At 40.2% G+C, this 27,998-nt stretch overlaps 1 protein-coding gene across 2 annotated transcripts; it reads left to right on the top strand.

The window, feature by feature from the left end:
• The first annotated feature begins 43 nt into the window (after positions 1-43).
• On the top strand, positions 44-27,923 carry gnas (GNAS complex locus). 2 transcript variants are annotated; one of them, XM_040152832.1, is made up of 13 exons: positions 44-204; positions 1,061-1,199; positions 6,453-6,525; positions 12,339-12,393; positions 12,601-12,720; positions 18,403-18,500; positions 21,913-21,967; positions 22,474-22,547; positions 22,758-22,816; positions 22,928-23,048; positions 23,870-24,000; positions 24,682-24,749; positions 25,250-27,923. In XM_040152832.1, the coding sequence occupies exons 2-13, from the start codon at positions 1,061-1,063 to the stop codon at positions 25,394-25,396; spliced, it is 1,140 nt and encodes a 379-aa protein (XP_040008766.1). In that variant the 5' UTR covers positions 44-204; the 3' UTR covers positions 25,397-27,923. The 2 variants fall into 2 exon arrangements, with proteins under 2 accessions (XP_040008766.1, XP_040008765.1); XM_040152831.1 differs by having other exon boundaries at positions 44-869.
• The last annotated feature ends 75 nt before the right edge of the window (positions 27,924-27,998 follow it).

The raw sequence follows: 27,998 nt of genomic DNA, 5'->3' as shown, positions 1-27,998 counted from the left end.
GAGAGAGAGTGAGAGAGAGTGAGAGAGGGAGGGAGGGAGAGAGAGAGAGAGAGAGAGAGAGAGAGAGAGAGAGAGAAGGCCCTTTGGAGGAGAAAACACAGCAAGGAAAGGAACAGCCATCACAAATAAGGAGGACAAATCGGGGGATATCGGATCGCTTCGGAGTTGGAGGTGGTGGAGGATCCAGTCGAAAAGACGGCCGCAGTGAGTTTGGAGCTGTTTAGGGCCGATTTGATGCAGAGAATGAAAAGGAGCAGGATGGCGACGGAAGCAGTGAGAATATCACACATGTAGCGCGTTTGGGTGTAAATATTATTTTCCTTCCTCCTGTCCTGCAAGGCCCCCGACGAAGACAGACCGTCGGGGAGACGGAGAAATAGTTAGAGAGCATAAGTGTACACCTATGGAAATGTTTATCATGAAAGGAGACGTGGAAACGAGCCGCGCCACAGCACGGGCGAGCCTTTCGGACACGCCGAGTTCGGCTCCTTGTCACGGGCAGCAGTGAGACGCAAGACCCGGGCTTTTGGAGATGCAAATTAGGCTGTTAATTCTGCCTCCGTTTGAGGTGAAACGCCGATTCTTGGTATCTTAACAGACGTTGTGGATTACGGCCCTTGACGTTACACAGTTGACGGGGGCAGAGAGCGGGGAAACTAAGCAAAAAAAAAAAAAAAAACTACACTGCATGTGAAGGAGGAAAAAGCCCGAGCAGGATTCAGCAAACTGAGAAGGCGGCCTCGGTGTCGTCAGCAACAGTATCCTGCCCTTTCTCTGACAGCAAAATACGCGTAATGGACACATAATTTCTACAGTGCTGCACCACGGGCAGTTTTTGGAGCAGGCCAGGGACGTCAAACGGTGTGAATGTGGGTGACATTGCTGCCAAATCTACGGGTCAAACGAGGGATCTAGACTACTTCAGTTTATTTATTTATTTTTCTTTCTACGTACCCCCCCACCCCCCTCCCTCCACCTCCACTTCTTCTTGTTCTTCTTCCACCACCTCCTCCTCCTCCTCCTCCCCTGGACCCCCTTTTTTCTTTTTTCTTGCGGGAAGATGGGTTGTTTGGGCAACAGTAAGACCGAAGACCAGAGAAATGAGGAGAAGGCACAAAGAGAAGCAAACAAAAAAATAGAGAAACAGCTCCAAAAAGACAAACAAATATACAGAGCAACACACAGACTACTACTTTTAGGTGAGTTTGATGGGTTTTTTAATGTTATTTTTTGTTAATTTTTGCTTTCTCTGCTTGCTGCTTCACAGGCAAGGCCTCAGTCTGCACAGTTGAGGCTCTGCTTCCTCCCTGCATAACCTTCTGGGATGTTGTTTTGGGAAACATTGTCAACAGTGTGACTTTGCCATTGCACGAGGCTAAAAATGCAGCACTGTGCTGGGTTTTCAGTTCGTTGCTTTCAGGTTGGCAGTCTACCACCACCATCACCAAAACCTGCTGTAGCAGAGTCCATAGGTTGATTTGAGAGCGTACTGTGATGTAGAGGTAAATATATAAAGTGGGTAAACGGATGTCAGTGGTCATCATAGAATAAACGACCACAGACATCAATCAGAACTGGTTTTCTTAACATTTATAGTTCATTTATGCTTGGTTTTAAATAGAAAATATTCTTTTTGAGCCACATCAGTTTGGGACCACATAGCGTGGTGTACAGTACTCATTTTAGTCATAATCATGCATGTACGCCTGAAAGGTTGGCTTAACTCACACTAGTGTTACATTACATGCCATTTTCTGGGTGTGTAGCCCAAACAGTGCCTTAAGATAATGTGACTGTAAGCAAAAACACACTGAAACCTACTTGATGAAGAAATGAACATGTGTTAGACCCAACATGTGGTTGTGTGTGTGTGTGTGTGTGTGTCAGAGAGTGAACTGGAGGTGGGCTGGGTCTCTACATTACATAAGAGACAAATAAGAGTGTCTAACTTTCCTTGCCGAGCTCTCTTCTGTAACCTCGTATGTCCATTCGCAGACTTATCACCTCTAAGAAGTCGTAGTGTTCTGTGTGTTTAAAAAAAAAAATAAAAAAAAAAAATCATAATATTTGATTACAGAAATGCCAGTGAGGGTGTGTATTGTATAACATGGTGGTATTTATGTTGGAAAGGAAGTTGTGGTGACTTTTAGGAAAGCAGAAGGACAGAAACCACATAAAAACCTAAACAAAGCTGTCTGCCATAAAGTTAGCTTCCTTTCAATTATATAATATGCTAGTTTGACTTTATCGCATACGTGTGGACCTGCAGACAGTTATTTGTGATTCTGCATGTTTTGGACGATAAGGTTAAACAGTGAACAAAGTCAAACAAAGCGTAAAAGGGTCACTCTCAATGCAAAGCTGGTGCAGCTGAAAAAAAATGTATGCAAGGCCTTGTGCTTGGTTTGTATCTATGTTGGGAGAAGATAGTATCTGAAATAGTACAATCCACACTCCCACCATAAAGAATCTAGCAGTGAAAGTTGCAGCCAGGAACCGAAACCTGATACATTGTTTACCATTTGCTGTATAAGTCTTTGTGTTATGTGCAGGTGACACACAAATGCTGGCCATCTATTTGCAGAACAAAACTTTTAGCTTGTCTGTTCAACAGCCTGAAGTTGTTGATCATTGGATTATGTTGCTCAGTATAATTGTAACCTGCAACTAGAACCACGCAGGTCACTGGATTAAATAGACAGGTCATTGGATTAAACGGATCACCTCATCAAAGTCTTAATGGGTTCCTGGCCCATGTTAGCAGTCTGTTTCACAGAAGGACCAATGATAGAGAATATGTTGTATTAAGGGGTAGCGGTTACAAATCCGTTTTAGACAAAATAACACTTCTACAGATTAGACCCTCTATATTGAGGATCGAATGACCTTCAGGCAACATTCTTATTCCCAAAACTGATACATCAGTCTCCATTTATGTATATAAAGTTTTTGAACTTACCTAAAACAAATAAACCACCTAAACCCTATGGACCTCTACCCAGGATGAGGATAAGCAGTAGATCCCATAAACTTCTCAGACTTCCTATAACATTTATCCAACAAGTGAGTTATTTATTTTTAATTAAGTCACGTTTGTAATGTTGTCTTTTATGTATTTATATGTCCACCGGATATAGCAAAAAAGACACAACAATAATCTGAGGAGCTTTTATTACTATATTGCCCCTGATGTCTTTACATTTAAGTCTGTTTGTGTATGGCAAGAAAAAACGAAGCCTATCTTTTAATCAGGCAGTTTATTTATCTTTGTTTTTTACTTAATATGACCACAGATTAATGTAAACACTTTATTGAAATTCTTCAATTGAAGTGAAATTGATGGTAGAGTATTTGAGTTGACCCTCTAATTCTAATGCAGTATCACCACAAGATTTGAAAATCAAAGAGACAATCCTGTGTGCACGCTGCTCTGCAAGTGATTGTTATATGGTCTTGTCCTGCTACAGTTATCTGTTATTTAACTGCAGTAAATGTTAAATTGACCGTGTTGAATCTTTCCCCAGAGATCACTCGCATTTGAGTTGATCGGAGTTCATGACGTTTCTCTGATTGTTCACTGACATATTGCACAGTTTACGTCTGTGTCTCCATTACAGTGGCAAGTTTTGTCCATGTATTTCTTTGTCTCAGGTTCAGAGTAGATGAATTTACCACTGATGTTATCAGGACCTTTGTCATTAAGGTTATAGATCCTTCGGAGCTGACCAGATCTACCAGCCACTATGTTAACATAGTAACACATGAGTTTTATTTTTTTATTTTTTTTTTCCCCGATAACTTCTCCAGGGGAAGAAGCACCAACATTCCCAATTAAATGCAGGCTTCCGCTGAGAATACTGATAGATTATAGTATCATCCCTTACTTAAACTACCTCTGTACCTAGCCGGATCTCATCCGATGATAGTTAAACACAGTTTTGATATTTTTGGTACTGTGTGTTGTAAAAGTACCCCAACTTGAGTTCATTAAGTTTTTTTCACAATACAAACACAGTTCTGTATGGTAGTTAATTTAGGAAATATTATACAGTTTTTAAAACTATCGGTGTGGTTTTAGAGTTTCTGTATCAGGGAGAGTTTGGGAAGATTTCTTGTTGGACACACCACCAATGGCCAGGATCCTCATCAAGCATTTCAAGCTTCTCTCTCGCCATTATTTTTTCAAGATGTTATGGCATTTCTGCTTTATCAGACAATGTAGTGTGGGAAGAGAAAGGGAGATGGGAGAGAAATGGGAGAGCTGGCTCTGTTACATGAGGTCATTTGTCAGATTTGAGCGCATGATGTTCTGAGTTCATGGTATGTGCTGTAGCTTGCTGAGCCACCAAAATGCCCAAGTCCCAGAGTCTTCTGTGGCTTGTCTGATAATGTGCCTGACAACCAAAAATACATCTCATGGGTGGGAAAAGCACGCTAAAACCTCCTAATACAAAACTGCTGCAGCTGCCAGTCAGTCTAACCACTTAATAGTGGGATTGTCATTAGGTAAGTTCCTTTTTTTTGATCAAATCTTCAGGTCTCTACTTTTAACAAACAGTACAGATGTACAAACAGTGACAGTTCTTGTTGCACTGTTGTTTTCTCCATTAGAAAGATCCAGCATGGCCAAGGATAAAGTCTCCTTTCTGAGATTTCATACATATGCCTTATATCAAATCGTAATATTGGGTGTAGCCACAGCTATAATCGCCTGTTTTCACCAAGTCTGGTTCCAGTAACAATGTCGATGCATACACCCCTAATCGCTCCTCCAAATTTCACCTAAAAATTCAACAGGGGATCCAGCTCACCTGAGGGGGAACACAAACAACAGCATCAGTCACATATTGAGGCTAAATGGTTTCATAGATTTAGCTAGAAATGAACAGCTTTGTCTTGATATGAGGCAAACGGCTGTACAAGGATAATGTATTATAATTCAGACATACTGCATTTTGTGTAGTCCCTGGACTATAATGTGCAGAGCAATAATAAAAAGATAATTATTAGTGTTAGTAAAGATAGATCTAGTCTCATTATCTTCATTTATAGGAAAGATTCAATATTAGCTTAAATGTCTTTTAAAGACTGATGTTTGTATTTGATTTAATGGTGCGTTTTTAAGCTTCACATTTGGACTTGTTGAGTCATTGTTAATACCTGATCTCCACGTCATTTGTAAATATAAAATTAAGATAAAGAAGAGGAGACAGCTGAATGGGGGGGGAAGTTTGAGGCCTGAGATGGGAAGGGCGTCTCACACAGTGCAAAAGAGCTGCAACCTGTCAACGTTGAACTTTAAGTTTGCCTGTTGTGCAGCTCTACATATTGCAGGCTTGACATTACAAAGGAGGAGCTGAGTTTCATTTTTACAGCAAAAGCCATCCAGCGACCTGCGGCATACAGCTAATTAGCTACCAACATTACATGCTACCACTTTCTCTTAATGCCTTTTACTGTTTGTTGGCAGCCAAATAAATGAAAGCTGATTCACTAAGCGTGATTGTTGGCTAACGAAAATACAGTATACAGACCACTTGTGTTTACTCTCACTGCGATCATAATTTCTCCACAGGACATAAAGGTATATGATGAGCTTCTGAACTAGTTGTTCATTAGAAGAAATTTGAAGAGTACAATTTGTAGTTTGTTTCGTGATGGAGGGAGGATTAACTGTACAAGCAGACCCGCTAACAAAAAGCACAGCAAACCAAACTACACGTCTCAAAATTAGTCACATGACATTATGGTCAGTTGCAGGCAACCATATAAATAAATGATAATAAATTATCAAAAGTCTGAATGTCACACTGTAACAACCAAAGCCAAATATGAAGCTTTTTAGTGGTGAATGTGACTTATACTTTTCTGGCTGGTCTGATATGACAAACTCAGATTTTGTTTGTAGTAGTAGTAGTAGAGTATACTTTCTGTCAAACTCTTTTAATTAACACTATAGTACCTGCTTTTGAAGGGAAATGTTAAAACTTGCTTTTCAGTTATAATCTAAAGGTAGTCACGATCAAGTTTAAAAATGTAATCTTGTGATTGTGATCACAGTATCTAGTGGAGTTTTATTATTTCAGCCATGACATGCAGCAGCGCTGTCCTTGCTTCTATCCTCACTCCTCCCCCCCAAAAAAAGTCACAGATGTGACAGTATGAAATTTGTTGTTTGTCCATTGAAAGTTTCCCATAGAGCATGTTAAGTCACAGCCAAGAGCCAAGACAGGTTATGAACATCCTAATTGAAAACTTTTTAGTCAGGTACAGTGCTTACATCCAAATACGGGAAATGGAACTACTGTACACATACTGTAAGGTGGTATTTCAGACAAATGTATATGATCTGTATCCCAACACTGTGTTTGTGTATATATGTGTGGTCTTGTTTCACGTGTCAACAGATCCATATTTTCTTTTTTCTCTCTCTCTCTCTCTCTCTCTCTCAGGAGCAGGAGAGTCGGGAAAGAGCACCATAGTGAAACAGATGAGGATCCTACATGTCAACGGCTTCAATGCAGAGTAAGAATGATATGAGTAAAAGCATAGAAGTTGCTGAACATGAGCATATGTCAAAAGTAGGGTTTAGACAGCATCTGCTGTGTGCACCAGATGATACCTGTGTCCACCTGCACCTCCACACACAGACCAAATTAATGGTGTGTTTGGCAAAACCCTGACATCGACAAGTTTACCTTATTGCCCAGTAATATCTGACAAACGGTGAATACAAGTGGTAAACAGGGAAAATCTCCATGATGCTTCAGTTCACGGTAAGGGCGGTGACATTTCATTTAAATAACATTATTATAATGATGTAGGCATATATTAGTAAAACCTTTCTCCTAGCATCGGGTGTTGTGTATTCACCGGTGACAGATGACCACTTAAATGCAAATACCCGGTTAACACGTTGTGGTCATGTGATGTTTCCCAACTTTGAGTTAACAAGAATTGGCTGTGTGCAATGTCAAACAATTAGCCAGCATGCGATGGACTGCATGGTAGTGATGGTCACAGAGGATACACCAGTTGTGACTCGGTCAAAAGGGCTGATTCTAGGGGACCCTGAAATCAACCAGTCCGGGACTTCATAGGAGCGTGCTGTCTTTAAAGGCTACTTTTTGGATCAAACAATACTAGTCAGCCAAAAAATATGAAGCTATTCTACAATAATTTGACAAAGTATCTTCCCACCAGAGAAAGACCTGTATTGCCGTCTATTTAGGAACCAATTCCCTGTGCTCTTAACTGGTATGACTGAACGCAGTAGTTAAGGTATTAGTACAGTTTTCAAACAATTAGCTCCATCGCGTCAGGAACTACATCTTCCAATAAGCTTTTCATGTCTGAACATTTCAGAAAAATCAGTGTAACAAACCGTCGGTTGCAAAAATACGTTGTGTCGCAGAGGCCAGCGGGGAATTGTGGTGGAACTAAGCTGTCTGTAATGCTTCCATGTGTTTGTCTAAACGTTCTGGACTATACTGTTCCAACACCAGTCTGGTGACCCAAACACAGTAAAACTAGCATCTGGAATTATTTTTTCCAGATACTATTTTTTTCCTATGTCATTAGAAGACATGCAGCTTCTGCCTCTGTGGGATGTCATCCCACTGCTTTTTGTCTGTTTTTGGTATTCTTTCATTTTCAGTTCTTCAATTTAGTCTCCAGACACACAACTCTCAAGTACTTGTTACAAAAGATTACAATTCTGCAGCTCTTTTTTTCTTGCTTTTTGGTTTTCAGGTGGCATACATTACTTGTGCTCGTTTCAATAGGAGAAATTGAAAGTTTCCTCTGTGTGTTTGGTTCTGTATGTCAGTGACTTGGTATGTATTGGTCTTGTAGTTGTGATGAGGATAGAAGCATCTTTGCAAGGTTAGAAGAGAAAATCAGCACCTAAGGCAGACAAGAGCGTATGACCCAGCGCGTGACTCCACAACACTGAAGTGTGTGTGTGTGTGTGTGTGTGTGTGTGTGTGTGTGTGTGTGTGAGAGTGTGTGTGTGTGTGTGTGTGTGTGTGTGAGTGAGTGAATAAATGTGTCTGTTTGGGTGGGTGTGTGTCTTCATTAACAAGGCACAAACACATACAGCATCATCACTCCCAGCTGGATCTGTGACATTGCTTGAAAGATCTGGTTGATTTTTTTCTTTTTTTTCTTTTGCTTTAGCAGGCCATGTATTGCTGATACGTCCATATGTGTTACTCCACATGCATGTATATGACTGTAAGTGTAAGCTCAAATGTCATCTTTCAAGTGTATAACAATGAATCACCTTTGTTTTTGAAGATCTTACAACCAAAACAAGTCTTGCAGGCTAGCTGCCTGTGGGTCTCCACATGACAGGCATAGTAATATGTTTTAATGAGCCTGGATCCTGAGGCAGGACATACATTTACTGATTTGGGCCTGAAAGAGTTCAGTAACGCCTGTGATAAAAGATTTTTGGTGAATGGATTAAGTGTTGTGGTAACCTAAAGGTCAGAGTAACTGGCTTGTGACCGGAAGCCTGCTGGTTCCAATTGCTGGCCTGATTTGGAAACGGAATGAATGACTGACTCAGCTCTCTCTATTCTTTTAAAAATTATGACTGAGCCGCCCTTGGGCAAGGCATGTAACTGCCAGTTTCACTATGGGAGCTGTTAAGTTGTCAACAGCTGAGGTTGTTTTCTTTAAAAAAAAAGATCAGATAAACCCAAATGCTCTGATGGGAAGCTCTTGACGTTTGTGAGAGTGAGACTGAATTGAAACAGTAAAGTTGCAGGTCAAAACAACGAGCTGAAAGACACTAAATCGGTCCATGGAGCTGAAGGGAAATGCAGTTAGGTGACATTTCTCTATGGGTTCATCACTGTGAGCCACCCCCTTTCATATACAAGTATTTTTTATTTTCCTTAATATAAAAATATTGATCATAGCCGATTTAGGTTTCACGTTGATTTTTTTCAGATGTACTTTTATATTAATGTTTGCCGCTTCTAGCCGCTCAAATTTTCTCAATTTTATATAATTGTAAATTTCCTTACCTTTTATTTTGGGTCTGGCATAATTGATTTGAAGAAAGACGTGTCAACCTGATTTAAAGGCTCTTAGATCATTGACATTTTATAGACTAAATGACTGATTAGTTAAGTGACAAAACAGTCAATACATTAATTGCTAGTTCTCAGTTGCAGCCAAGAATTAATCAACCAGTGACGCATTGCCATTATTTGTGCATTCACAGGACATTGGTTCCAGCAGCCGCAGTTACGCTTTGCACTTCAATATAATGAAAATCAATTTGATCCTTTATCCTAAGGTTATGAAGACAAAATCCACACCGTGACACATTGAATTATAACAGAAATGTTATAATTGTGATATTGATTTCAGAACCAGCTCATAAGTCCCCATCCTCTAATCTACATCTAACTGTTAATTGTCTGCCTTCATTCACCTTAATGTATCACTAGACGTCGTCACTCTAACAAGTTTGTTGTGTCATGTCTTCTTGTCTCCTACCCTTTTCTCCAACCACACACAGGCATGCAGTCACACTCTCAAGACTGGAGAATGCACGCGCACACACACACACACACACACACACACACACACACGCGACCATGTGATTTTTAATGACTATCAGGTTGAAAATGTAAACAAGGCCCTCTCAATATCCCTCCTAACCCAATAAACTCTGTCTTACCCCCTCTTCTTTCTCTTGCTCTCGCTCTCTCTTGTGTTTCTTGTTGCACAGTGACCTCAGGCTTCTCAGGCTCTGTTACCTTTTTTCAATGAGTATTACACCAATTATACACCAAGTCTATGTGTATTTTCCAGTCCAGAACGTACAATTATTGACTTACAGTTAATTCGGTGGGAATACAACAGCTCACTGTAGTTTAATTCAAGCCTTTCTGGACCAAATTCTGAACCAGATTTGTAAAACAAACACGTTTTAAATTGTGCAATTTGTTTGACCGTTTCCTTTCTTGTCAGAGCTACAGTTTCTAGTAATTTGAATAATGCATCTCTTGTTTTTAGGTTCATGTTATTAAGGCATCTGCTAGAGAGCAAATGTTGTGACAGATATCTCTGAAAGGCCAAAATAGGCTTAGAGTAGCATTGCATCTTCATGGTAGCTTGCCACATGTATATGCACTTAGTATGAGACTTTTCTTTTTTTTTTTTTTCGTGTTTGAGGTGGAGCTTGTTGTGAGAGAACATGTTTTCACAGTGTTGACCTGTTCATTTTCAGTTCGATGTAAATGTTAAGATTCTCTGTTTTCACCCTTGTTTAAACAGATCAAGACTTTAGGCTACGTGTTAGCGATTCTTGATCATTCATGTAAGCTTGTCGTACAGCCTGGGCTATAGAGAAACTATACTATTTGTCGAACTTGCTGCAGTTATTACTTTGTTTACCTGTAGGTGGCAACATGTCCACATCTGCATTTCCAAACTGCTACTGCACTCACTTTCCTTTATATATAAGAGGCACAAATTTGCATGTGTAAAACTAGTCTGCAGATATCAAAACAGCTCCCCCTTGTGGACAATCTACAGCTTGTTGAATATAAGGGAGTGTTTCTGTGAGTGAGTTAGAAACCACTTCTCATTCTGGTGCTTGACTTCTAAAAATCTGATGCATCATACAGCCCTGACCTGGACTATTGCAACAGTGACTCCCAAACAGATTTTACCTGTTAGGTGAAATTGTGGAAGAATTGTGCAAAAATTGTCCTCAGTAATCGATTAGATGAGCTGGAAATCGCACCAGTCTAAGGAAATTGATCAAGCAAGCTAGGATAGGCAGTAGTCTCTCAGCAATCTGCTAAACTTCTACATTATGCACAGATTTGGACCAGTGCAGCAGTGTCCCTTGTGAAAAAGTAAAACTGGCACAGAACAAAGAGGCCCATCTCGTCCTTTGTCACTGACTTAGAACTAATGTAAACAGAATGCGCTGTTGTCCTGGCAGGCTCAAGGTGAAAGATAGACTAACTGGTCCTCCGGTTGCCTTTATTAGAAACATTCCTGTGACAGAGTGTCCAAATGTCTTGTACAAACAGCTATCCTTCACAGCAGACAGACATAATTTCCCTACCACGCGTGCCAATGAAGGTCTGTTTACCCTTTCCGGATCAAAAACAAACTTAATGCAGCGCATTGTAGTGTACCATGTCATGGTAACATGGAACGCCCTCCCTGTACTTTTTCTAAAACTTGACTGAAACAATACCTGCAAACTAAACTACACTTTTGAGAAGCGGTGGCACAGTAGTGATAATGTAGGCGGCGGGTCCTCTACGATGGCTGTTTGCCATGGACAGATTTTAGTTTCCCCTGTTTTCTCATAACAATTAGATGTCAGTTTGAGAATAATAAGGGGAAATGACCAAATTTAATGCAATGTAACTGGTTAGAATATTCCTATCAACATTATCATCATTTTATTTTAAACTATGAAATTAAGTGTGCTTGTTTGTTTGTTACTTCCTGCTTTCAGATTGTTAATCTCACTCTTGATGAACTGGAATTTATTGGAATCTGTCAGACTTGGTGTAGTTTTATTTTATTATATTATTTTGTTTTTGTTTTTTCCCGTCTCTGACTACATGTTGGTGCAGTTGGACAATTTGGCTGCAATAAAATTTGTATTGAATATTTATTTTATCCAAAACTCCCATGTGTAAACACTTAATTACATGACAACTTCTGCATATTACCTATTACTGTGTACCGAGGAAATTACCAGCACATAAAAGTAATAAGTTAAAGGGGCACGCCACAGATTTAACAGGTGAAGTGCAGTTTGCTCATCACTTGGTGTACTACTGAGCCTGCGGAAAACGGTTGTATAATGTCCTCTGTGGCTCTTGAGAAGCTTTACGAAGTTTGACAAAATAACCTTGATGATGTCCACAGGGGCATCTTGGCTTAAGCTTGAGACCAAAAAAAAATTAACAGCAAGCATGTGTTAATGAACTGTCTGTGTGTATATAGGAGGCACAGAGGGTCTTAATGAAAGATGCTGTTTTGCATTACGGAAAATGTACCATCCAGCATTTTGGAATTATTTTTTTAACTTTATGGACGTTCAAAGCTAAATCTTTAAAGGAAAAGGGGCTTTAAATGAAAAACGTATATCAAGAACCACTATCATAGGTCTGTCTGTGATGGTTCTCCACATAGCAAGAGCAATAATATGTATTAAAGGCAGTTGATCTCAGTCTTTCTTTGTATTTCTTACCTTTTAGTCTGAGGCTACTCTCATGTCTGTATATCACTGCTTTACAGCAGTAGTCCATAACATGATTGTCACTGGAGTGTTTTGTCTGTTTCAGAGAGAAGAAGCAGAAAATTCAGGACATCAAGAATAATATCAAAGAGGCTATTGAGGTAAGTGGCTGTGTTGGTTTAAATTTTGGTTGTAGCAGATGAAACCATTAAAATGGCTTCACTAGGCTTAATTGAACTGTTCAAACATAGGAGCAGATAAAGCAAGCAGTCCTATTTTTCATTTAATATTCAAAAATCTTATTCACCTTCTATCTGTCTGCAACTTTAATTGAATGTATTCTGTGTGGGTTTGTGGGTTTGTGACAGACCATAGTAGCAGCTATGAGCAACCTGACACCGCCAGTGCAGTTGGCGTGCCCACAGAACCAGTACCGGATCGAATACATCCTCAACCTCGTGAATCAGAAGGACTTTGAGTTTCCATCTGTGAGTAGTGCAATATCTCCGCAAACACAAACACACATGCATGTAGTTTTGCAATAAATTTGACAATTTTAACGAAACTTTCAGGTGCATCCCTTTTTGTTTTCACCTCTAAATGGTGGGTACATTTTAAGATTGGTTTAATAACATGTCTGATCATCTCACACTGCTTGCCCTGTTTGACTCTGGTGCAAAACTGTGGCCGGTTTAATACACCTGCAACAGGTGCAGGTAACATCAGGTGCGTGTGTTTCAGTAGATGATAGTAAGTAATTGTCCCAATATCCCAGGTGTTAATCTCTAGACACGGGTAGCAGACACTGAGGTTTACTAATGACCTTATTGGTAGTGTCTGTGTGGGTTTAGTACTCTCAGTGGGACACTCCCATTAACTAATTGTCCAGGCCAAGAGAATAAACCTCAAAGTCTCACGGTTTATCAACAGCCACCTGTGGGGCCAGGCTTAATTCTCTTTTCAATTCACTCAGCCTCACATTTGAATAGAAGCTGCAATTCATTTTCTAGCAGTGGGAATGAATTTGATTTTAACGTCCTGCCACCATGGTATGGTCCTGGTATGTCGTCCTGGAGGCATCTGTCCACCTGTCTCTCTCTCAGTCTCTTTTAGTCAGTTTTCTTTACATAAGCACCTAGCGACAAATCTAGCGACTTTCTGGACAAACCTTAGCTACTTTCCATAGAAGAGAGTCGACAGTATTGCCCTGCGAGCGCGAAGTCGGGCTATCCCTCCACAGGCACACCTCTTTATGCGTCTCATTCAATTGAACGCACGGCAGCTGCATAGACGTGAATGAGCTTCTAACTTTCTCTCTGAGTGATCATATTACATGTAAATACAGCCACTGCACAGCCGTTGTCTTTAACGTATGTGTACGGTGATTCTATCAGACCGCGGTCGTGGTTATAAAATCAGGATCTCAGCAGTTGCAGAGCAGCAGTTTGGAAATGGCTTGGAAGTGACTGCTGGTCAACACGTAGTCTTAATGGGCCGTGTTTCAGTCACTATTTCATACTTGTTCCATTTTCTGACAACCGAAACAGAAAAAAATGTAAATGACAACAATTTATTGGGAATTTGGCTGAATTTAAATACTGTACATGTGAGCACAGAGAGTATGAGAAAGGACAGATAGAGGGCAGTCCAGCTAATTCCAGGTTTTGACCCAGTCTTGTTTACTAAACTCCTGGCAACCTTTGATTTCAGGGCATTTCAGTAGAGAATGAAACTCAACTTGCTGAGTGTTGAAGCATGCTTGAAATAGGTTATCCATGACATTGAACACTGTTCTATTAGATTTATTTTGGTCTAATTCAAAATATCATGGTATTTGAATGCAGATGGAATTGCGGATTAATTGATCAGTTTACTGGTGTGGCACTTGCTTGTGGGAAACTAGACACTTAGGAGCCAGCAGTTGAGCAGTATTGCTTTCACAGCCTCTGTCTTTTTGTCGTGGCTGTTGTTTCTAAAGAACAATTTGAAGAGTGCTTGAACTACATTTCCACATGATGATCATTTGATTTTTTTTTTTTTTTTCATGCTCCTGATGGGATTTTCATATTGGTCCAAAATGAGTGGCAACTGTGACCACCTGAAATGTCACATTTTCATAAGTCTGAAAAACCCTGGCGCTGTACTGAGCAGCAATGTAAAGTACAGTATGTTGTGATTAATATTAAATGAGCTAAAACATGTAAAAACATTAGAATGGTCCTTTAATACTTTAAGGCCCAGAAGTCATATTTATAGCGTTCATGTGCTATTGCAAAAAGAGTATTTTGACTTGCCAGCTAATTATTGCATTACTTGGTGTACCAAGCTAATTAGCGCAACTGCTTGTGTTTAATGTATCATGGTGATTATAGAGGGATATTAGGCAGCTAAAGCGCCTCTTGTTTCTTCCCATACAATCATGGATGATGGGCATCAGCAAACGGGGTCAGCTGGTCTACCAAACTAGCACCCACACATCAACCCTGCTGAAGTGTCCTTGAGCAAGACATTGCTTTGCTTACCAACACCAGTGGCTCTGTTTTTAAGCTGATGCTGCACTCTGACCTCCTTATGGAGATTGAAAATATCAGATCTCATATTTTAGAACTTAGGGTTTGCGTGGTTGCCCAGTTCGATACGCTCATTGCTGTAAAGTGACAGTTACAGGACAGAGAAGAAAGGGAGGCTGTAACAGAGAGAGATAGAAGCAAGGAGGGAAAGGGGGATAGAGGAAGCATTACATCAAGAAAGGAAGAGTGAGGCTTTTATTATTTTCTTAGAAGAGTGCCCTGTTTGCAAATACATGATGAGTTTGCTGTCATGGAGAACTGCATGATGAGAGGAATTCATTTTTTTTACATGTAAAGGACGATTCAGTGGCAATTGGAAACAACTGAGGCAAGCGAGGATGTAGAACTGCAACGATAAATCAATTAATTGATTAGTCAGTGGACAGAAAATTAATCAGTAACTGCTGTGATAATCAATAATCGTTTTTTGAAGCAAACATGCCAAGCGTTGGTAGACAAAGCGATGAATCGAGAAAATAATCAGAAGATTAAATAAAAATGAAAATATTCCTTAGTTGCTCCCCTCCAAGGATTTGAGTTTTTAATGTTAGAATACATGTACATCTCTTCACCACAACCCAGCTGGAAGAGCTTAACAAAAAAGTAAAAGGGAAGAAAGTAGATTTTTATGACCTCGGTCTTTCCATAAATACAATTATATAGAGGAATGCAGAGACTTTGATGTGGCAACACTATATTATGCAATCCAATAATCAGACAGTTTTTAAAAAACTCAGAAGTTTAACCATATTAGCTAAACTTCTTACTTAAAAATGAGAACAGACAGAAATGTTGAAATCATTGAAGAAACTGTTGATTGCAACGCTACTTTCATGGCTCAACTATAAGTGAGAGCAGACACAGTTTTAAAATGCAGTGCAAGTTATAATTGACAATTAGGGTGCAGTTAATGATTAGGTTACATTGAGAATTTGTAAAACATAATGATAAACAATACAGAAATAAATAAGACGGAGGCTAGGGGAAAAATCCTTTAAGAAACATGACTAAAAAGTTACCTATGGAAGCAAATGATTCATTTTATTCCAAAGTGGGGGGAAACATAGAAGCTGGAGGACAGCAAATGTTGAGTCAAGGGGCGATCTTCACATTGATACATTGATTTATTTGTTTATTTATTTACATGTTGGCACTACGCTCACACTCTTATCCCTGAGTGATTTATAGTTAGTGTGCAAACAGCAAACAACCCTCTTACTCGATGACACCTCATTAAGATGTATCAGCTGTTACAGGAATCAAATCTGTGAGGTTTCACACAGGGGACGCTCTCCTTAACCACTAAGTCACCCTGCTGCCCCAGGAATTCCACTCCCGCTGAGCTGTTGGGAAGCAATTACTTGTTTACGGTTGTTGTTTGGCTTTACTTGTTGGGGTGGTTGACTTGTTTATGACTAGCACAGCATAGTTTCCAAGTTATAAAACAGGATGGCGAAAGTATATTCTGCCTTTCATCGGGATCTGTCTGAGGGGGTGGTTGTGTGTGTTTTTGTGTTTTTGTGTGTGTGTGTGTGTGTGTGTGTGTGAGAGAGAGAGAGAGAGAGAGGTGTGTGCTCATACGCATCACAGGGCACATCATCACTTAAAATCAGGATTGTGACATTGTGGATTTATCTGGTTGTCTTTTATGCTTAACTAAGCATTGGATAACTTCCTTCATAGGATTACACACAGCAAATTGATCTATTTCATTTTAAATTGATATAATTGAAAGTGTGTGTGTGTGTGTGTGTGTGTGTGTGTGTGTGTGTGTGTGTGTGTGTGTGTGTGTGTGTGTATGTATATATAAGAGCTAGACAGACGGGCTCCCTGTATTCCCGCTCTGGAAGAAGGAAGTAGTCAATTACAGATTTCCTGTTAATTAACTTATACAGCCCTACTCATAGAAGAGACACTGCTGTGTCACTGTAATTGGTTTTTACTTTATCTGTATCTGCATCTTTACATCATTATACCTGATACTTGGTTGTAAAGCTGCAGCTAATGATTATTATTGATTAATCTACAATAATGAAAAAAAAAAAAACAATAGTGTAAAAAAAAAAATCATATTTGAGAAAGTAGCAAATATTTCCCATTCGCTTGATAAATGACGTAAATGTTCAGTCGATTATGAAAACTTGACAAACCATTTCAGCATTATCTGGATTCTCCTAATGTGAGACTATTAATTAACTGATCATGTCTTTAGTAAAGGTTCAGGGTTAATACACACTGAGCAATGAGCACTCCCCAAGCACCAGTTAAACACAGTCTGGACAGGATTAGATTGAATGGAGCAGGTTAGATAATATAAATGTCACAGGGACTTTTCAGTGATATTTTTAATCCTGATGAAATTACGTTATCACAGGTTGTACATTTCTGCTGAGATAATGATCACTGAATAAAAAAATTCACTGTTTTTCAGTGAAGTGACATGTCCTCGTGTTCAGAAGGACTGTCTATCTTTGATCCACATTACAAATAGTCACATTGCAATGTCCATGACTTGTGTGAGGATTCATTTAATAGAAATTCCAACGCACACGATTGTGCATTGGAATTGGCAACACTATCAAAAGATTTCAAAGGATACCCAGCCCGTGTGTTGTAGATTTTCCTCATACCTGCAGAGGGCTGTAGACTGTAAGATACATTTTAAAACATACCCTAAATATATACAATATATTATATACAAGGACTCATTTCATTTCACTTTCATTTCTGAGGACATCGAATCCTGCGCATTAACGGTGTCCTTTATTGTGATTATGTATTCTACGGGTTGACGTACAGCACTGTACGTGGCACATACGGTGGGTGTGTGTTGTTATAAGTCTTTGTGCGAGGTACCAGCCCATGTGTACTGCGTGGATCACCGTGTTTTCATCAGCCTTCTAACATGCAGTCCTCTGTAGATATGAATCTACAGAGGACACCTATTGTTCAGTCAGTACAAAGAAGGCAAGAAGAAGTGAAGAGGTTAATCCATGCTGTGTCCCAGCATGTCAGTGAGTCTGTCTGTAATGAGGTGCGTCTCTTTCGCTCCACCACTATTTACCTTTACGGATGTATACAGGCATCGTCCAGGCACAACGTACACCGCATGTGGTGTCAACAAAAACGCTGAGTGCCCTGTGCCCTCAGACACACACTGTGGATGAAAGACATCCCTGGCCTCTTTTCCTACTTCTGTCATAGCTTTCAAATTTGGTGTAAAATGCCCAGTAAATAAAACAGAACATCTCCTGCTTGTAGGAACACTTTCCTTCTTTGATTCAGTAGATAAACTGTAAAGTTGACGATATTCAGTCAAGCAAAGATCACAGAATTTTGTACTTAAGTTACAATATGTAATCTAACATTTCCACTACCTGCCAATGAGACAGAACTGAGTGTGTGTTTTGTGATTTCATCTTAAACAAGTTTCTGACAAGTGCATAAGATATCAGCTCGGTGAGCACACCCAAACACCAGTAAATATCCACGGCAGCAAGAATGAATATGTTGCTCTGGTGTAATTCTCCATCAGTTTTCCCAAACCAGCTTCTTTGTCCTCCCGTTAACGTACTTCTGTGTTTCCCTGTCCCTCCTCAGGAGTTTTATGACCATGCGAAGACACTTTGGCAGGATGAGGGGGTCAGGGCGTGCTACGAGAGATCCAATGAGTACCAGCTAATCGACTGTGCACAATAGTAAGTAACTACCTGGCAGTCCAAGCTTCACGGTGGTGACATGATTTTTATAGCCTAATGGCTCTATAAAAGTCTAAATCAGTAAAAAAGCTAAAAGTGTTTGGATTTTTGTGACGCTAGACCACAGTCTGTTGGACAGACTTAGACTTTCACCTAAGTTGTTTTTCATCATTATGCCTTTTTTAAGCTAAATATTTAACTCGTCTTTATCAAATTATTTATTTTTTTCTATATGTGAAGAACTTGAATAACACTCAGGTTTCCTCACATAAAGTTGTTTCTTCTCACAGTCGTTATTGTTGAGCATTCACACGACAGTAACTTAACATTTAGCGGCAAAATGTACGTGCATTTTTTATTTGGTTGGTTTTGGTTCACACTGCCCGATCACGAGTAAACCGGGGCAAAGTCACACGGGTTTGAGGCGTCCTGGTGCTTCTGTGATGTTAAGTGCTTTCATGCCAAGAAGCACCCGGAGCCGACACCCCTCACCCCTGTACACAGTTAGGAGACCACTTTTAGGTTAGGAAAGGAAACCTGTAGTCTCCGTGTTGTTTCCTATTGCTATTATGGCTGCGTTTATTTCAGTGTTATTGTTCTCTCTTGCCTAGACAACTTATGCCCGATTTAAACTTTCACACAGCTTTACCACACTGTTTCCTGTATCTTACCAGATAAATTCTTGTAAGTAAACAGTTCATGTACAGTCGTAAAGGTGCTGTAAGATTTGGCTCATCAGTAACATCTAGTGGCAGCCATAGGATACTGCTAAAACCTATGTGCCCAATAAGTAAGCAACGTCAGGGATATGACTTCAGTCTCCATGTGTACCTAGCGAACGGTATTTTACAATGGCATACAGTGAAAGTGACGCAGGTAAAGCGGTTCACTGGAAAAGTTTCTGCCGTGTATTTACTCCCTTTATACACTGACTGAAAGATATTAAGTCAATTCACAGATAGCAGCAGCATTAACAACATATTTGCTTGTCCTATTACAGAATTATGGCTCTGTGTCAGTAGGCCATCCATAAAACTCTATCAGTAGAAATCTGTGGGAGCACGGTTCAATCCTAGCACATAATCTGGGCCAACAAGGACTATTGAAAAACCCGTGGCAAAATTGGGGCGGTTGAGGCAACACAGGAGTCAGTGGCAGTGATCTTAAACATTTGCAAATGGTGTGGCTCTACTGATGTATGATTTCAACATCTCACACTCAAATTATGTCAGGTACAGTTGCAAATATGTGAAGCTGACAGTATGTTATGCCCTGTCATTATCTAGGACCAACACTGCCACCTCTCTTCAAAACCTTTGTTCTATGATCCCCTCTTCCTCGCTGTTTCTCTCAGCATCTCTCGCCCTGTATATCTAAAACAAAACCTTTTCGTTATCGTATCCAAATGGTACATATGCGTTTTTAAGATTGCACAGGGGCATCTTAAATTTGTTTTAATGGCTCAGAGTCAATTGCAACTAACAGACTGATGTCCAGTTATCATTTCCAAAGCAAAAAGCAAGTAAAAAGACGGGAAAGGAAACGTGGGGAGAAATAGTTTTCATGTAACAGCAGCAGTTTGCAGTGTTTGGGAGCAAACATGGCTGAGGCTGAGTCATCCGCAGATCAGAGGATGTTTAGAGGAGGAGGAGGGGTGGTGTTGGAGGAGGATACCTTTGCTGCTCAGCTGTGGACTATGAGCCCGTAGCCTGGACTGCTTTTTACTGGTAAACCAATCTGAGTGATTATTACGTGTATTTAATTTAGCAGTTTAGGTCAATTTCGGTCTCTTTAAAAATTTACGAGGAACAACTCTTCCCCTCTATTTCTCGCTAAGGTGGTTGAGGTGGTACAGTCCAGTCTCTTGTTCCCTCCCTTTCCTTGCTCACACACCCAGCACCGAAACACAAACTCATCCTGCCCTTGCTTTCTTTTTCCCCCTCCTCTGTCTTCCTTTTCTCCATCTCCATCTGTCTGTCTGTGTTCTTTCTGGAGCCAGCCGCACTAGATTGAGAGCTGATAGACTATTAATAGCGCCTGTGGTTTGGTCTCCATGGTAACCGTGCTGGAGGCCAGGGCGCTGGGGAGCTATTTTTGAAATCTGCTCTGTAATGTCAGACAGACGCCACTACGCTTTCATTCTCTGTCTTTCTCTCTCTCTCTCTCTCTGTTCTCCTCTCTCCTTTTACTTCTTCCCCTGCTTCACGTTCGCTCCGTGGATTTTTTTCTCTGACCATCTCTGTTTCCCCCAGTTTCTTTCTGTTATTCAGAAATACAACCGATTTTGACAAATTTGCCCTTAGATCCTCTTAGTTGCTGTGAGAAGAGAAGTTCACTGCTCATTTCCATACCTATTTCACTTGTGAAGCAGAAAGTGTTTGAGGCTTGTGCCTGTGATTAGTGGATGATGCAAATTAACATGTGAGACTAAATAATCAAACCGGCATTGGGCCCCTTTGCGGGTTTTGTAGCGCTAATTGGCTCCAAATAGTAACTTTTTGAAACACCCAGAAATTATATTATTGAAAAATGATGAGATGGTAGTAACATGCGCACACATCGAGACCATCTTGACCAACCTGACCAATCTGTGATGTTTTTGGGACATTAGAAGATGAAATAGAAAATAGTGCTAATGTTGGAAAATCCAGCTTTCTATGGACCTAAAGATAATATTCATTTAGCTTTAAATTAAATTTTATTTTGATGAGGCTTCAAAAAGCTTTACTAAAATATTTCCTTGGTTGATAACTTGATAAGTGTTGTTTTTTTTTTGTTTTTTGTTTTCCAGTCATGTCTTGGGTTTTGGCTGTTTTCAAACTTCAAACAGCCGTGTATAATGTTTTGATTGTAACCCAATCATGGAGCAAAGCTGGATCTTCTGAAACTTGAAACAAGCACCAGTGAATAAAAGTTATTCTGGAATTTTTGTAAATGTGTATCTCCTGACTTTTGTGTTGTCCTGATCACTTCTAGCGTTGTTTATTCCCTTCTGGCACACGTGCTGATGCATTTTGACATATCGGTCAAGTGCCTTAGTGTTTTCCCTGGCTATTGAAGGAGCAGGGAGGATGCCTCTGCCTTGACGGTCGCCGGCTGAGCAAAAAATAGAATCATCATATGTTGGTTTCAATGGACAGTTTCAGTCACATTGTCAAAATGTTGAGTTATAGTCTTTTCCAAAGAGCCATGTCAAACCTATGAGGGAAAACAGCGGCTGTACTTCATACGATATCCCAGCTGAGGTGTTGTGTATGAATGAACGTTTTATGCATGATGCATGGTTGTTACAGCTTGTGGTGCCTGAGCACATCTGTACAAGTCCTCAACAATATGAAGCAACTATTTGATCAGTAGTATTGTCCCAATAACTGCTTCTGGTTTGTCGTTTTTCCCTCTTCTCTCCCTTCAGCTTTCTAGACAAGATCGACATTGTTAAACAGAATGACTACACTCCAACAGATCAGGTGGGTGAATGACTGCCAAACCAAAGTTAATATAACCTACCCCTCAATATACATATGTATCTACTTTGCCCGTGCAGGTTTTTCAATATTTCAAAATTTATTAGTGTACAGCCATGTTTGAAAAGGACCCAAGTTGGATCTTGATCTACGTATGTTGTGCATTAGTTTTTAGTCGAAATGTCTGATCACCGGTAGATCATTGCTTCTTTATGGTTATTTTCAGTTTCAAATTTGACATAATAGTCCAAACCATTAAAAGATGAATCTCACGCAGTCTTTTTACCTAAGATGCCCTGTGCTAGTCTTGAAAATGGGGGTAGAAAACAAACACATCTCATGTTCCAGTTTCTTCAAGTTTCTCGCCCTGACCTAGAGAACAAGTCCAGGACACAGAAGTCCTTTGTCAAGTTTAATGCTTGCTTCAAATTTCACAGTGTTAGCATTAAAAATCCCAAAGAATATCTGTATGATCTTACCAACATTGTTGTTAAAATTATTTTCACCAGGATTTGCTGCGGTGCAGAGTACTGACTTCAGGGATCTTTGAGACAAGATTCCAAGTGGATAAAGTTAATTTCCAGTAAGTAAAAACATCGAGAAAAGGGGAGTGAAATACCAGTGTATATGATGATTTCTCACCAAACTGACTCATAGCTTTAGTATTAAACATTTGCTATGACAGTGAATGTAAACAAATTGCATAGCTTGGAGAATCTAAGATGTGCACTTTTTCCACACGGTGGCGCTATTTAACCTATTAACACTACTCTGTCTTGTTTGATGTACACAGTATGTTCGATGTTGGGGGTCAAAGAGACGAACGCCGGAAATGGATTCAGTGCTTTAACGGTACCTTCTGTTTGCTTCCTCTTCCTCTCACTGTCCTCAGCTCATATCTTTGTCTCTAACTGGGACTGTGATTTATCTCTGTATCTCTTTCCCTCCCTCGTCTCCCGACAGATGTAACGGCCATCATCTTCGTGGTGGCCAGTAGCAGTTACAACATGGTGATCAGAGAGGACAATCAGACCAACCGATTACAAGAGGCACTCAACCTCTTCAAGAACATCTGGAACAACAGGTGAAGAGAAGCAAACGCTGTCAGCCTGTTGATTGCTATCGCTAAAAGTCTGTTTACATGGATTTTCAGTAACAAGATGATAAGGAACTCTATCTGTAGATTAAAAAAAATCAGAACATGAGTTTAAGTTTTGTTTTTTGGGTTTTTGGTTTTTTTCCAGGTTTTTTTTGTTTTTGTTCTATTTTTTTGTTGGTTTTTTTTTTTTTTTTTTTTTTGGGCATAATGGTTATCAACCAAGCTAAGTGTCATGGCTGGTAAACTTTCTATGAACCAGTCTGCTTTTCTCTCTTGAATGACCGCAAAACCAATTGCGAACAGACTCAGCCTTACACCAATCAAGGATAAATCATGTACTATATTTACAAGTTCCAGGGGTGTTATAAGCGAATAAAAGTTGCAGAATGGCAGAAAATGACTAAGATCTTTGGCAGTGCATCTCACATTGCAGCAGACACGGTGGTCAGTTAGTTGAATGCCTTCGTCCTTACACTGAATCTAGACAGTAAAAATTTACTCCACTCTTTATTTGCAAGGTTTCAGTGGAAATTTTCTGAACTCTCAAGATTTTTGCAGGAAACAGAACTTTTTCTTTTTTGCAAATGTGTTTCCATGTAGACACGCCTTGAGATCATTATCTTTATACTCTAGAAAGTATTTACACTTAAAATGCCATTTCCCCACAGAGCTGTTACCCAACCGACCTCCATTCGTATTAATTTTGACCAACTCTAATCGGTGATTCGTTCTCATATTACCCATCACACTCAGACGCAGTGTGACGGCTCAGTGTGTGATCTTAATTCAGAGTGTTTTCTCTTCAGGTGGCTGCGGACCATTTCTGTCATCTTGTTCCTAAATAAACAGGACCTGCTAGCAGAGAAGGTGCTGGCAGGGAAGTCCAAAATCGAGGAATACTTTCCTGAATTTGCTCGCTACACCACACCTGACGATGGTGAGCAGTCGTACTACAGTTTTATCCACTTTTATCCACAGACACTTTTGACCTCATATGGCCATTTATTTGACAGGAACATGGGAATGTCACTGAGAAGTTCATCATTAATTCTGAGCAACACTGTCCCACTGTCCATGTTTTTTTCCCCCCATTTGTAAATATGTCCCTAAGAAATTGTTTATTTATTCGAGGATATAACTTTTTTTAGGGTTTTAGTAGGGTGACCAGACACAACAAGCTGCCTCAAAAAGTCCCAACTGGTGACTGGTCTCTGAAAAACCCCAATATGTCCCAGTTTTCCTCCACCTGACCCCCAAAAATGTCTTTTTCTTTTTTCTTTTTTTCTTTTTTTTTAATTGTCTGTCCACAACTCTTGTCTGTGCGTCCCTCTGAAAAACTCTAATCAGTCAGGGACAGTCATTGACCACTAGAGCTCATCCTTGATACACACACGTGAGGTCATCCTGTTCACAAACTGCATACTACAGTAACGTGCAAAATTAGTCTTTAAACTTGTTACATCATTTCACACATCATAATGTATAACTAATAAATGCAAAAATAACCCCCCAAAAATACATTTTTCTTCCTTGTCGTTGTATGAGTCATTCATGTTAGACCTGACGGATTGCAATTCATAAGAAATTTGGTCTGATTAGTCTCGCTCTCCTCTCTCAGCAACACCGGAGCCTGGAGAAGATTCACGTGTTACAAGGGCAAAGTACTTCATAAGAGACGAATTCCTGGTAAGCGTATGGGCATGCTTTTGTGCTTTATGTAGATTTAAAAGGGAAGTCGTGTAATAGTCTCCACTGTTCCTATTGTCAACAAATCCCTTGATAAAACCAAAACCAACAATGAACTGATCCTAGTAACATGTAACGACATATTTGTGAGCTGTTTGTTGAACATGTTTTCTTCAGTAGGAATAAACGGGCTTGCAGCTGAGAGCCACCAACAACGTAGGGAAGTCAGAAAGTGTTGAGAGATGGGCTAGCACATTGTTGGTTTTGATGTTTTCATGGGATTTGTGGACAATTAACAAAAATGTGGAATCTTTTAATGGAATAAATATGGCATGACAAAGAATTGATCATATGTGTTTCCTGCACATCAGCTCTTAGTTAAAAATAAAAATTGGAGACGCTTGCTGCTACAGAAAACCTCAAGAGTCAATCATCAAATGTGCTAGTTTGTAAAATTTTTAGAGAAACAGCTTTTCACCTTTTCCTTTCTCCATCTACAGAGGATCAGCACAGCAAGTGGGGACGGGAGGCACTATTGTTACCCGCACTTCACCTGCGCCGTCGACACAGAAAACATCCGCCGTGTCTTCAACGACTGTCGGGACATCATTCAGCGGATGCACCTGCGGCAGTACGAGCTGTTGTGATGGGAGAGGAACGGGGTTCAGCCAAAAACACAAAACAGATCGGACTATGAGAAACCCTGAACCCTGAGTCTCTGAACTCCCCTCTTCCACAGAAGTGTGTGAGCTCTTGTGAAGGAATGGGGCCAAAACACACACACACACACACACACACACACACACACACACACACACACACATACACACACTTTCAGTATACGCACCCTGAACCCAGAACTTCACCTCATTTAAACTCCGTACCTGCAGTAGACAGAGCTATTTTGATGGAAGAGTTTGATGGGCTAACACATAAACAAACTCTGATCTCCACCTTCAGCCATAGTCCCAGATCCTCACCTTTCAACATCATGTATAATCCCTGTTACCTTCACCTTTCCAAAAACCCTGACTGGCCCCGTCTGGACTGTATTTCGTGCAGTGAGGTGGGTTTGAGCTGCCGTTGAGATTGTGAGATTCTTCTCTTGTTCAGGTCGGGATGAAAACCGAAAGAGCTACTACTTCAGTGCAACTGCAACTTGAATTACTGCAAATAGAGAATAAACATGTCACAGCAGATGAGCTGAACACTGTATCTAACAAAAAAACACAAGCACTGTGCTCAGGACTTGACTCAAACCGTGTACACCAATCCTTCCTATCACTTAAACACATCCATAAATTCAATCACAAGATCTGCTTGCACACAGAAACGTATCACATCTGCTTTTTATTGGACTGCACAACCGTGGTGGATGGGGAAACGTACTGATCTGCTGACGAGTCTGCAACTCGTCGACCAGCTGGCAGATTTTTCTGGCACACTGCTTTGAGATTAAACAGACTTGAGTGACCGACTGCGCAGCCAAGCTCCGAGGAGCAGCGTTACCACAGACTACACGGACCAGGGGTGTGTTGTGATCAGTCAGGCCGCAGGGGGTGCGAGGGTTCACAAAGACGGGACAGAGCTGACTCTGATGTGAATTTCTCTGATGGAGTCCGGACACGTTTGACAGGGACGACGCCAACGGTCCTTCAGCTTCTCCACAGAATTGTTTTGCCACCTGACTTTGCCTTGGTGGTGGTGGAACAAAAACATGAGGAGGATATAAGGAGTTTAAAACAAAAAAGAAACGAAAAAAATGCCATCTTTTATGGAACTTAACAAACAGAGGGCAAAAACCATCCTTCTACAGTACAGTACCATATAAGTTAAAGAGAACTCTCATCATGTCATGATTGACCCTGTTTTACTGTCTCCACAGCTGTTTTTGTCTGTGTAGACTTTTGTGCCATTGTGCCCTGTGCGCTCTCTTTCTTTATCTTTACGCTTTCTGTCTTTGTCATTCTCTCCTTTTTTTCACCCCTGCTCTTTCTCCTCTGAGGATTTTACTCACCTCTCTGTCTTCACATTTGTCCCCCTCTCTCTTCACTTCCCCCCTTCCTCCCCTCCAACACCTGCCCATCTGCACTTTTACCTTTCTGACAGTGCTCTTTTGTTTTAAGAGAAAATAAAATATAATAATCCTGGAATATAAAAAAAAAAAACAAGATAACGACAACAAACGAGACACTAATGTTTTTTTTTTTTGTTATGTTTTTTTTTAGTCATGTGGTCAGACAACCCGCTCTCACCTCCCTGCCACTCCTCCTCCTGTCTTTCCTCCATCTTTCCTCTTTCCTCCCCAACCTCTTGCTCCTTTGAATGTCTGTCTTTACTTTACTGCTGAACTATTATAATTGTACAGACTGTAAAATGTATTATTTTGTACAACTTCATTGAAAAAAATAACTTTTAGAAGATCCCTGTGCCTTGATCACGACTGTACGTGTGTAATGAGCTAAAGTGGGTGTCATACTGCGCTGTATAGCTTGGCCAATCCCCTCCTAACTCTCTGGCTCCCTCGCCACTTCCATCTCTCTCTCTGACATTTCTTTATCCCTCTGTCTCTCTCTTTCCTCTGTCCTCTCTTGCTCTCTCTCCTTGGGGACAGAGGACAACCATTCATAGCTTTTGTAGTTTTATTTCTCTTCCCCTATTCTCCCATTCTCTTTATGATTTAAATGTCTATTTTTGGATCCATATACCCCAAAAAGATAAATATATGAAATGTATATGGGTTTTAAAAAAAGTATTTTATTAGAATCAAATGAACCTTGACAAATTGTACACTTGATAGTGTGCGTATTGCTATAACTTAAATCCTTTCAACTGAAGTTGTGTTCAGGTTTCTTTTGTTTTCTTCCATTGACATCTGCAAAGGACATTTTGAAGGGTTAAAGAGGAGATGACAGATGCAAAACATTGCTTGTTTCTACACAAATCTTATTCTTTTGCTAAAAAAGGCCAAAAAATGGGGGGGGGAATTTCAGTTTATTTTCTGATGAGGAGGGAGGGGGTCCTCCTCCATAGCCTTGCACAGCAGAGGTTGCCTGTACAGTATCAGCATTTCTCTCATTTCAGTGCCCTAGTCTTCTTTTAATGTGTACATCTAATATGGGTCTCTACTTTCTGAACAGGAGCTCTAAGAAATAAAGTTTTTTTTTTTTGGTGCAGACAGCAACAGGTCTGTCATTACACTTATAAACGCACTCTGAGACACAGGCAACACTACTCTCTACTTTCTTA

Source organism: Xiphias gladius, chromosome 18 (genome assembly GCF_016859285.1).
Source record: "Xiphias gladius isolate SHS-SW01 ecotype Sanya breed wild chromosome 18, ASM1685928v1, whole genome shotgun sequence".
In the NCBI taxonomy this organism is placed as follows: Eukaryota; Metazoa; Chordata; class Actinopteri; order Istiophoriformes; family Xiphiidae; genus Xiphias; species Xiphias gladius.
The sequence above is the reverse complement of the archived record's forward strand: the minus strand, read 5'-3'. Positions and strand labels throughout refer to the sequence as shown.

Bases quoted from the DNA above. Each gene is read 5' to 3' on its own strand.
- gnas (XM_040152832.1), top strand. From the start codon at position 1,061: ATGGGTTGTTTGGGCAACAGTAAGACCGAAGACCAGAGAAATGAGGAG. The intron at 1,200-6,452 runs GTGAGTTTGATG...TCTCTCTCTCAG, and splicing joins ACACAGACTACTACTTTTAG to GAGCAGGAGAGTCGGGAAAG. The intron at 12,394-12,600 runs GTAAGTGGCTGT...GGTTTGTGACAG, and splicing joins ATATCAAAGAGGCTATTGAG to ACCATAGTAGCAGCTATGAG.